The 12,317-nt window shown below is 38.7% G+C and overlaps 1 protein-coding gene across 1 annotated transcript in view; it reads right to left on the reverse strand.

Annotated features, from left to right (window-relative positions):
- Window positions 1-3,468: 3,468 nt before the first annotated feature.
- NR1D2 (nuclear receptor subfamily 1 group D member 2) overlaps window positions 3,469-12,317 on the reverse strand; it is a 21,038-nt gene continuing 12,189 nt past the window's right edge. Inside the window, exon 7 of the mRNA XM_006754658.2 lies at window positions 3,469-6,866. Within this exon, the coding sequence (XP_006754721.1) occupies window positions 6,670-6,866 (197 nt within the window). The 3' untranslated portion in view covers window positions 3,469-6,669. The remainder of the gene's footprint in view (window positions 6,867-12,317) is intronic.

The following is a 12,317-nucleotide window of genomic DNA, read 5'->3' on the forward strand; positions in this document are numbered from 1 at the left end:
GTTCTTCCATCAATAGTCAATCAATTTAAATAATTTATTGAGAGACTGCTGGGCATTTTTTAGGACACCAGAGCTATAAAAGAAAGACAGACCCAGTCTCTGACCTCTCTATAAGCTCACAGTTGGGGAGTGGGGGTAAAGACAGACCCATAAATTTTATGACCAGGGTTCCCTAGTGTTGTGGGCTCAACTGTGACTTCCCAAAAAAAATCTGTGTGTTGAAGTTCTAAATCCCGGTACCTAAGAACATGACTATATTTGAAGATGGGCTCTTTAAAGAGGTAATTCAGTTACAACAAGGTCACTTAGGGTGAGCTCTAATCCAGTCTGACTATAAGAACTGGAAATTTGGACACCGAAGCATACAGAGGGAAGATGATATGAAGACACAGGAGAAGACAGACATTGACAAGCCAAAGAGAGAGGCCTAAAACAGATCTTTCCCTCGAAGGTGTGAACCCCAAGAAAGAATATACCTGCTGGGCCCAACTGGTGTGGCTCAGTGGTTGAGCATCTTTCCATGAACCAGGAGGTCGCCGGTTCGATTACCGGTCAAGGCAGATTTCAGGCTTGATCCCCAGTAGAGGGCATGCAGGAAACAGCTGATGGATGTTTCTCTCTTATTGATATTTCTCTCTCTCTCTCTTCTTTCTTCTCTCTGAAATCAATAAAACTATATTTTTTTAAAAAAAGAAATATGTAATACCTTACTCAATAAAGGAAAAGATATATATACCTGCGGGAAAGGATCCCGTATGGTTAACGGGCCCAAATTCATAATCAGTATCAAAAGAACGAACTATAAATTAATACTCAATTTTAGTACATTATATGTAAGCTGAAAATTTTAGGGGGCAGGTTATTGATGACTGCAATTTACTTTGAAATGCATTTTCTAAAACCCCAAGATGAACGAATGGAAATATAGATATGTAATAAACAAGTACATGCTAATGGCAAAATATAGGTGGGTGTTCACTATAGAAATTTTTTGACTTTGCCAGTTATGAGTCTTGGAAGTGTCTGAACGTTTGGGTTTTATGCGGCAAAAATGTCCCCGACTTCCTTGAGGGAATTAAAAAGAATTAGGGGAAGAAATGAGAGAATCAACTCTAAAATATTTTACACTCTTTTACTACAAAAACTGACATTTTTGTTAGGATGGAAATTAGAAGGTGCTGCTGTGCAGGAAAGAGCTCATCTTGAGCATAAACTGTTCACCTAAAAATTCAGGACCTACTGGAGAACGGACAGGTGAGCTCAGTGCCACTGAGCCAGGGGTTTCCTGCTATTCATGTTTTCTAACTTTCCCCAGTTTCACCGACATACAACTCCCCCGGCCGCACACATCCTGTCCCACAGTCTTGAGAGGTGACCTTGGGTAAAGGTACCAGGAGCCCTGAGGATTGAGGCAGGGGCAAAGGAGCAGGGGAGTCATACCACCAGGACCGTGGGTAGGTGGCCAGCTGTGTGCAATGTCACACCAGGTTAAGACAAGGGCGATCTGTCAACCTTTAGCTACGGGAACCGTGTTTCTGCCCCCCAACCAACCCCAACACATTCTATAATTTTTTCAACTGTGTTGTTTACCTATCATCGTATCACAACTGTTAGCCCTAGAAGGTTGCTGGAGGGCATACAGTCCAATCCCTTACTTTATAGAAGGGAACTGAACCCAGCGAGGTGAAGGGACCTCCTGAAGGTCACTGAAAAGCAGAATCACAACTAGAAAGGTATCCTCCATCCTCAATGTTGAGAATATTTAAATCTCAAAAGCCAGGGAATTCTTCCTACCCTTTTGGGGACCTGTTATTTTTACTAGCAGGAAGCGCCACGCCGACTACGTCTGCCCTTTGTGATAGACGCACACCATGATGGCTCCACTAGAACACCGAGGACCTTCCCCGTGCTTTCTTGAGGCGCTGGTGATGGGATGTGGACTTGGTCATCTTTCATCACTTGCTTAGATTCTCCTGAGGACGTTACTGGAAATCAGTGGTATGTGAAGGTCGAGGTCACAGAGTCCGTCTTCACTGTCAGTTACATGGGGAACGTGCCCACGGAAAGCATCTGGAGAGGTTCAGCGCTTCCTCCAAGACTGTCCTTCCCGCTACTACACACATGCCACCCGGTGTTGTTCTAAGTGGCTCTGATACTCTGGTGTCTGAAAAGCCACCCCAGGGCAACCACTTTCCACTGTGAAGAGCAACTCTCCCATTGCTGCTAGTGCGCTGGCCAGCTGTCAAACTTTTAGACAGATTAACAATTAAGAAAGTTAATGTCAAAATTTTAACAGGCCCAACTGAGTGTAAAAACTAAAACCAGATCCAGGAATTGGCTGTCTGTATTCATGCAGCATTTCCAGATTCAGAAGGAATTTAACTTATTTCCCATCCACCACACACTTGTTTAGAGCTCAATGTTTCCTATTATACTGTAGAAAACGGGGGACAAAATACAACACAAATGTATGTAACAACCCACAGAATATGGTCAACATCATGATCATCTCCCAAAGTAGGTTACAAGGTTTTTCCTCCTGGAAACACCCCTTCTAAGGAGCCCTAAGAAGTGCTTAGCACAGAGAAGGGAGGAGGTAATTTAGCAGAGGAAGTTTGGGGATACTGCATCCCACTGAACACTACCTCAAAGGATTCTCAATGCACATTCGTCCATCAGAGAACAGGGCTGACATAAAGACACGTCAGTGACCTTGTTTATCCTGGCATTTCCCAATTTATTTAAACAAGAAGGCTATTTTCTTCCACCTAACATCACTTAGTATCCCCAGAAAAATGGTGGACGTTACTGCCTGGGAAACACACAGAGAATGCTGACTATGTAACTGCCTTTACTTCCCCAGCATGGCCACAGCCACTAGGAAAGGAAAGGGGGTCAGGAGTGGAGGCAGGTGCTGAGGCACCTTACCCCATTCATGGCCGAGACTGATTCTCGACTAAATCAAGCCCCCGCTCCTCTCACCAACTCCTTCCCAGAAAGACTGCCTTATCAGTTACAGTGAGCCACTACCAGCTGGCATTGCAGAAAACAATCCTTGCTGGAATCTCTACAAACTCTAAAACCTTTTAAAAAATGTGTACCCTAGCCAGTTTTGCTCAGTGGATAGAGCGTCAGCCTGAGGACTGAAGGGTCCCAGGGTTCGATTCCCATCAAGGGCACATGCCCTGGTTGCGGGCTCAATTCCCAGTACAGGGTCTGCAGGAGGCAGCCAATCAATGATTCTCTCTCATCATTGATGTTTCAATCTCTCTCCCCCTCTCCCTTCCTCTCTGAAATCAATAAAAACTGTCAAACTGTTAAAAAAAAAACCAAAAAACTCTACACAGACATTCCTCTATGCTAAGTTAAAGATTTACATAAGAGATCCTGCTACGTTCAAGGAAAGGTGTAAGATAAATTATAAATGGTCTTACAAAAACATCGAGATAGAAAGACACCAAAAACCCCTTTGGTTAGAAATAATATTTATTATCCCCTCCCCCCCATGTACAGATTACTTTTCAGAAACATGGAAGGTATTACCCATGTCCTCATCAGTAACAGTTTGTAGAAAATAAACTTAATTCATATCTCGTCAACAATATATTTCTATCATTTTTTTAAAACAATAGCCATTTTATTTTTCCATGTTAGTCCAAGAATAACTTCAAGTTTTGTTTCAGATCAAATCAAGATAATCTTTGCTTATAGGTCATTTCTTGACAGAACCCCTCCCCCCAACCCCTAAAAAAATTCTATATCCTAAGTGATAAACTCTTCTTGTACATTCAGCAAACTTTATATTGGAAAGGAAAAAGAATAATTGAGATAGGTACTTACTCTCGTGCACAGTAATAAATCTAGCTGAGCTTCTACACCTTGCCTTGCAATGATGTTTACATAAAATAACTCATATCTTACCAAGTTACAATGGTAATTTCTTGAAATGTTGATATGAAAACTATACACTTAATCCTTCTAATTTTTTAATCTGTAATTAAACCATTGCCATAAGAAAAAGCTGCATTCCAAGAAGATGTTACCCATTTCCCTCAGCTATTTCTCTCTAAAAGCTTGAATCCTCTTCTTAGATCATATAAACAGACACATTAAAAGCACAGGGGGGAAAAAAAAGTTTTAGCTTGCTAACATAATGCCCTTAAGTGTGCTGACATAATGCCCATATTTTAACTTTAAAATGTAAAAATCACGAGTTAAAGCATCACTTAATTCATACAGTACAATATTAATTCATCAACAGCGTCCCACCAACTCAGAAGTTTCCTAAAACTGGTTTGTCTTCTCTGCATTTAGTAAGTTTATAACCAATGACCCAATCAAAGAATGTGCTTGTAATAGGCTGCTGGTTTTAATTTTAGAATTAGAAGTTTCAATGTTGGGCTATTTTCAAATATAGAAATGCTATGAGTGGCACAAGAATTATTAATTTTGTTTCCCATTACCTACAGGAAGAATTCATTCAAATAAAATTTTACAAGACAAAATGCAAATCTACATACCTATACATCGACGTATACATGTATATATTGAACCTAACTAAGGTTTTATAAGCAATACTAACACAGTTCTGGTTACACATTCCTAAAGACTTAGTAATTGTTTTAAAGATACATGTTATAAAGCCACTTATGCAAAAGGCAAAAATTAAGAATCAAGATGATCTTTGAGGTTTTCAGTATTATTTCAAAAAGCTGTTTCTATTCCCCATAGAAGAAAACTATGTATTTATCTCAGGGGGAAAAATTATAAAAAGATAATGCTATCATGTAAAGAATTCACAAAACTATACTGTATATCCCATAAGAGTCATACCTATTTAAGGTAAATCACAATTATGGTTTACACTGTATTATAGACATCACCATCACCTTTCCTCTTTAATAATGAGAGGGTTTAACTTTATTTTTAACTTACTTAACCAGTGCCACAGGAATTCAAGTACCCACAGCAACAAGTTAAACAAGATTACAAAATAAGGCATTCTGCTCACGTCATTAAAGTAACAGGCTGAGTATAGTAAAGTGAGCTCTTTCCATTTTTGAAAATTTATATAATCCAAAAATTATATAGAAGGCAATCTTTATTCTCCCCCCACTCCCCAAAAAAAAGAACAATTAGTTGCTATTTTCTAGGGGAACAGAAAAACATAAAATCCTCAACTTTGGCTATTTCTCCTACTTCTATAAAAAGGTTGATCTTACCTATTTAATAAAGCCCAAAAAAGGTGAATGAAATGTTTTTGACTATACCACTTCTAAACCTTTAAGTCACATACTAAATGATTTTCCTAATTATAGACTAAATCTAATTTGGTAAAATCCCTGTAGTGTTATTTAGGGGGGGGAAGAGTAGACTCAGAACACACTTGTGTGCGCGCGCGCACACACACACACACCAACATATTAAACAACTTTCTTAAACATTGACTGGTTCTTCAGAATGAATCAAAATATTATTTATCATCAAGCTGCAGCATGTGTATAAAGGGCAGCAATGTTACCTTTTTTAGCTCAAGGTAAGAATCTGAATAAACTTTTAAACAACTATTCCCTTGAACCAAAACTTTTACCAAAGGTGAACTCTAAAGTACGTATTTTCTGAAATGTGGACTCGAATGCCTGTTGCATTTTTACATTAAGTGCTGCTTAAACAAAAAGAGCATAAATTCAATATTCTACTGTCTAAACATTTAAAGCAATGGTTATGTCATCAATAGGTAAAATGCACCTAATTTGGGTCTTTTGACACCTCTTCTTTTAAGTTTATTGTATGATAAAGTTCTTCACAGTTTAAAATATTGTGAAGAAAATATAGGTATAACCACATTCACATACATCTTATGTACACATACTATGTATCTGATGTACCCATAAACTTTGTGTGTATGTGCCAGGATGATACCCCACACATAAGGAGGAACCCTGAATAGATTGGTGTGGACTATGAAATCATTTCTAAGAAATGCTTACAAATCAGAAAAGAATATTATAATGAATAATTATACTAACAAAAATTTTACCTTATTTACATAGTGCCTATCTCCCAGGAGGTAAATATGCTTTCTAGAAATTTTTTTAGAATCTGTGAGGTGAGGCATTGGAAACATTGTCAATTCTCATTTCCCACAACCAAGGAACCTGCCCAGGATCATACACCTTAACAATGGCAGAGTAAAATAGACAGGGAAATCTCCTCACCTACAAAGTCTCCAATGACCAGATCCAATAGTCTTGTGGTAAAATCAAGTTTCCATCCTACAATAGAACTTCCACCACAAAGGATTAACTTTTAAGTCCTCATATACTTGGGACTGTGCGTTACATTTATACCACAGGGAGATCAAAATGGTTTTTGGTTTTGGCAGATGAAAAAGTCTAACATTCAGTGTAACTATAATTCAGTGTAACTTCTCCAGTTAAGTGCGACACAGCTGATTGGTCTACCAGGGAAATGCGGTCAACGTCTAATCATAGCTGAAAAAAACCTCAATCCAAACAGCTACTGCATGACAAAGAGATGGCCTACAATCTTGTGTTTCTTAAAGGCCTTCCTATCTCCACATACGGTACAGTATACACATATAAATAAGCATTTTAGCACAAATGTACAGTTAATATGACTCAGTTCATGTTAAATAAATGAAGGCCTTTAGGGGTGAACTTTAAAGGCCAAGAGTTCCTCAGAGTGCATGTTGTTTAAAGATCGAAGATCTGGCAACTTTAGAAGAAGTTTTGTAAAAATAGAGGCCTCATTTGGGTGGTTTTTCGTTATTAAGGTCCTTAGTGCACGGATGAGAGTTTCCTGCAAAGCCTCCACAGAGTTGACGTTTTCTATTCCAGATCGATCTAATGCAGAGTAAGGAATAGAGAAGAAGGAGACGCTATATTATTGACATTCAAAATACACATAATTCCTGTTCATCGATTGCATTAATGAATTCAAAACAAGATTTTATACATTGGAACACAGGCAAAAGATAACTGACAAAGTTTTTTAAATCCCAGTGGCAAATTTTTATAGCTATTTATTGTATCATAAAGATATGTATCGCCAAAAAAAAAAAAGATATGTATCGCCGAAGCCAGTTTGGCTCAGTGGATAGAGCATCGGCTTGCGGACTGAAGGGTCCCGGGTTCGGTTTCGGTCGAAGGCATGTACCTGGGTTGCGGGCACATCCCCGGTGGGAGATGTGCAGGAGGCAGCTGATCAATGCTTCTCTCTCATTGATGTTTCTAACTTTCTATATCTCTCACTTCCTCTCTGTAAAAAATCAATAAAATATATTAAAAAAAAAAAAAGATATGTATCACCTGGTACACTTGATACTTGAGGTTCTGATTTTTAAAGAATGAGATGCTACCTGCTCATTTTAACTGCTAATTGGCTAAACAAAATGAACAGTGCGGTTCAGAAATATAATTGCACCTCATATGGAATATACCCACATTTGCATGCTACCATGTGTGGTGGGCTGCCTCTAAAAGAGTCTCAGTGATCTCGTCCTGGTTTCCTTGTCCTTGTGTATCTATCCCTCTTCACTTGAGTGGGCTAAACTTCCTGACTCATCACTAATGAATAAAATATTAGATTACCAAAAAAACTGTAGCTTCCTTGTCCAGCTGGCTCAGTGGTTGAGTGTTAACCCAGGAACCAAAAGGTCACCTGTTCAATTCCTGGTCGGGGCAGATGCCTGGGTTGTGGGCTTGATCCCCAGTAGGGCTGCATGCAGGAGGCAACCGATTGATGATGTCTCTCTTTCATCGATGTTTCTATCTCTCTATCCCTCTCTCTCTCTCTCAAAAAATAATCAAAATAAATAAATAAAAATAAATTATTTTAAATAAAATTTAAAATTTTTTTTAAAAATGTACCTTCTATCTTAGGCACTCACAAAGCCAGATGCCACGCTGTGAGCTGCCCTACGGAGTGGCCCAGTGCAAAGGAACAGAGGTTGGTCTCCAGCCAACAGCCAGCAAGGAACAGAGGCACTCAGTCCAACATCGTGCAGGATCTGAATCCTGCCAACAACCCTGTGAATAAGCCTGGAAGCAGACCCTTCCTTATAGAGCCTTCATATGAGATCGCAGCCCTGCCCAGAGCTGGCTACAACCTCCTAAGAAACCTGGAGCCAGAGCACACATCTAAGCCACACCATACCCCTAACCCTCAGAAACTGTGGGAAATAAATGTACACATTTTTAAGCCACTAAGTTTTAGAGTCACTTGTTGTACAGTAATAGATAGCCAACATACTATGCAACTTTAATGCCTATATTAACCTGCATGCACTTTCATTAAGCAAACTGTTTATTAAGCTCATCATACCAAAAATAAATAAGTGGTTTAATAAACTAGCAATAAAAGGAAGTATCTTTTAAAACAAAAATATCTTAAAATTAGCCAAACCTCTGTTGTTTGCCCATTGACGTTTATCATCATCGAGGGCTCTTTCTTCCCTTTACAATAGGAGGCAGTAGTGTGCAAGAAATAGTCAATGGCTCCCAGTACAGGGAGTTGTAATTAATAAGAAAAACACTTCTCCAAGGAAACAAAATTCTCTGGCCATTTATACCCTTTTTCATTTTTTACAAGGAGATTAAGGAAGTCTTCCATTGTAACTAATAGCTTAAAAAGCCATTTGCAGCCGAAACCGGTTTGGCTCAGTGGACAGAGCATCGTACTGCGGACTGAAGGGTCCCAGGTTCGGTTCCGGTCAAGGGCATGTACCTGGGTTGTGGGCACATCCCCAGTGGGGGATGTGCAGGAGGCAGCTGATCGATGTTTCTCTCTCATCGATGTTTCTAACTCTCTATCTCTCTCCCTTTCTCTCTGTAAAAAATCAATAAAATATATTTTTTTAAAAAAGCCATTTGCAATACAAATACTTAGAACAAGGACTAAAATTTAAGAGTAAAGGAAAAACAGTTTAACTCTAAATGCAGAAAAAATAATGAAAATAGGCTTATCTTACATTTAATAAACTTGGATTATCATCAATACTATGCACTAATTCTTTTTTTAAAAATATACTTTATTGATTTTTTACAGAGAGGAAGGGAGAGGGATAGAAAGTTAGAACCATCGATGAGAGAGAAATATCGATCAGCCACCTCCTGCACACCCCCTACTGGGGATGTGCCCGCAACCAAGGTATATGCCCTTGACCGGAATTGAACCCGGGACCCTTCAGTCCGCAGGCCGACGCTCTATCCACTGAGCCAAACAGGTTACGGCTGCACTAATTCTTATAGAAAAAGAAACAAATTGGTGACTACTGATTTGAACTATATGGTAGTTCTTAAGAAAAAGCACACAAATGAATGTTGACTGTTTGGGGGGTGTCATAATTTGTCAGACAAAATTATTCAATGAATAAAAGACCTCTTTTCTCTTGACATTTGATGTTGGCCATACAATCCATAAGGGTCATCTTTGCAAAATTAACTAAAGTTTTTAACAATGCTTCTACAAGTTACCAATGCCTTTTATATCCAACTAACTGTTTTCTTTAACATCCTTGCAATTTATTAATTCATTCACCAAACTCTTATTGAATGTAGGTGCACCTACTGTGATAGGTACTAAAGAATTAGCAGTGAACATAACCCAAAATTCCTTCCTTTACAGAGCTCATATTTTGGCAGAAGAAAGTAACTGGTTTGCATTATATCATCAGTAACTTACAATACCAACAACTGGAAAAGAATGACAGTGATCCCCACAAGCAAAATAATCTCGATGGGCAAAGAAACAAACAGTAAGTGGGGAAGGATGTTTGAGTATAGGAAGTGGTTGTCTTCTGGTGAATGTTTTGTGTTTGGATCACCTATGCTTCTCTATACAACTCAGAACTTCATGGAAATGGATGCCTACACCTAATGATGTAAATCATATTACGTTTTTCTAAAACCTCAATTTCTAAAACCATGTTTTCATGATTAAGAGGCCAAAGAACCTAACTACAAATCTAGCTAGATTGTAAAACAATAACCCTCTAGAAACTATAACAGAATACGCAGCCTAAAGTGGAAATTCATCTTCTAAATGATGCACTAAATCCTACACTATGCAGTTTAACTCTGACACATCCAACATCTACTTCCTTGGCTGCTGCTACTCCTCACCAAATCTCCTTTTTTATATATATATATATTTTATTGATTTTTTGCAGAGAGGAAGGGAGAGAGATAGAGAGTTAGAAACATCGATGAGAGAGAAACATCGATCAGCTGCCTCCTGCACATCTCCCACTGGAGATGTGCCCACAACCCAGGTACATGCCCTTAACCGGAATCAAACCCAGGACCCTTCAGTCCGCAGGCCCACGCTCTATCCACTGAGCCAAACCGGTTTCGGCCAAATCTCCTCTTTATGCACATTCTCTTCCCACAGGATGGAAGTTAAATTCCTTCAACAAAAACCTCTATGAGGACAACTAAAATCTGTATGAGCCTTGGTCTCATACCTACATGCCAGTCCCTAATCTTCACTTGAAAGAGACTGGTGCCATTTCACACAATCTGGTTCAATTTCCAGCCCCGTCAAGGAGTGTGGGAGGCAACTGGTCTACTATATGTCTCTCTCAATTGATGTTTCTCTCTCTCTCTCGCTCTCGCTCTCGCTCTGTCTCTATCACTTTCTCCTCCCTCTCCTCCTTCCTTCCGTTCCAGTCTCTCTCTTAAAAAAAAAAAAAAAAAAAACACAAAGGAAAAATATCCTCGGGTGAGAATTTATTTTTAAATGTGAGCATGTTGAAATTATAAATAAAACCAATACAGTAACTGAAAAAGTAAAATTTGTAAAAATTGAGAGGAAAAGTGAGAGGATACTTTTACTTATCAGTTATAGCTAGTAAATAAAAAAGGAATAAGCATAGTATTTAGAGTTGGGTGGGCAACCATCAGAACAATCAAAATGAAAGATGGTTAGAAATATAGTTCTCTGAAGAACAGGGTCAGAGTAGCAGAAGGAAGGAGAGAGTTTTCATTTAATACTCTTTGGTAGTTCCTGAATTTTATTTTCTTATCTTGATAATGCTTTAACAATAACATCAGTCCTTTATAAGTGGTAAAGATTTAAATTTGACATGAATACTATCATATATTTAAGTGAAAACATATTATTTTAAAATGCATGGAATTGTGCGTGTGTTTCTTGTATATCTTCATATATAAATATAACAAAAACAAGAATGCATATACTTTTCTAAAGTTTTCCACTTAATAGGTCCAACTTTTAAAAATATATTTTATTTATTTATTTTTTACAGGGAGGAAAGGAGAGGGATAGAGAGAAACATCAATGAGAGAGAAACATCGACCAGCTGCCTCCTGCACACTCCCTACTGGGGATGTGCCCACAACCCAGGTACATGCCCTTGACCGGAATCGAACCTGGGACCCTTGAGTGCGCAGGCTGACGCTCTATCCACTGAGCCAAACCAGTTAGGGCTAGGTCCAACAGTTTTTACATAACATATATCAATAAGCAGGCAAGTGGATAAATGCAGAGATACCAGAATGGATAGCAAGAGACTCCTAATGTTATCTTTTTGTTAGTGATATTATCACCCTTATTTCAATTTATTATTTTCAATTTTTTAAAGAACTCAGATTACTCTTATGGCCAAGAAACAGAACAAGGCTTTTTCAAAAGGAGATTAAAACAAAATAAAAACTATGGTCCTGGTGGAAAATACAAATGACAGTAGTAGCAGAGTTCATAGCATAGAGCTCTGCCTCACCCCCTGCCTTCATTTCTTCCTCAAATTTCTCTGGATATAGTCCTCCTCCTCCACCGCCTCTGCCACAACCTGTTTCGAAGTGCTCATTCCACTGCCTCAGACCTAGAGTTATTTCAACAGCCTCTCCACCTGATTCTCCAGCTCTAATGACTCGCCTGTCTAATCCACCCAGATAACAATGCAGAAGTAATGTTAAAGCATCACTTTGTTCCCACATGATCGTTCCTCTACCTAAGAAGTTACACTGGATAACCAGTTAGCCTGGAGGTCAAATCACCTCCGATAACAATCAAGGCTTAACTACAACAAGACTGCGCACAAAGACCACTAGGGGTTGAACCAAGAAAGCATAAAAAATGCGGAGACAAAGAAACAGGAAGCAAATGTCAGAATTGGAGGATATAGAGCTTAAAACCACACTTTTAAGGTCTTTCAATAATTTTCTAGAAACTGCCGATAAACTTAGTGAGATCCTCAAGAAATCTAATGAGACCCTCGATGTTGTGATAAAGAACCAACTAGAAATTAAGCATACACTGACTGAAATAAGCAA

This window comes from Myotis davidii, unplaced genomic scaffold, assembly GCF_000327345.1.
Source record: "Myotis davidii unplaced genomic scaffold, ASM32734v1 scaffold192, whole genome shotgun sequence".
In the NCBI taxonomy this organism is placed as follows: domain Eukaryota; kingdom Metazoa; phylum Chordata; class Mammalia; order Chiroptera; family Vespertilionidae; genus Myotis; species Myotis davidii.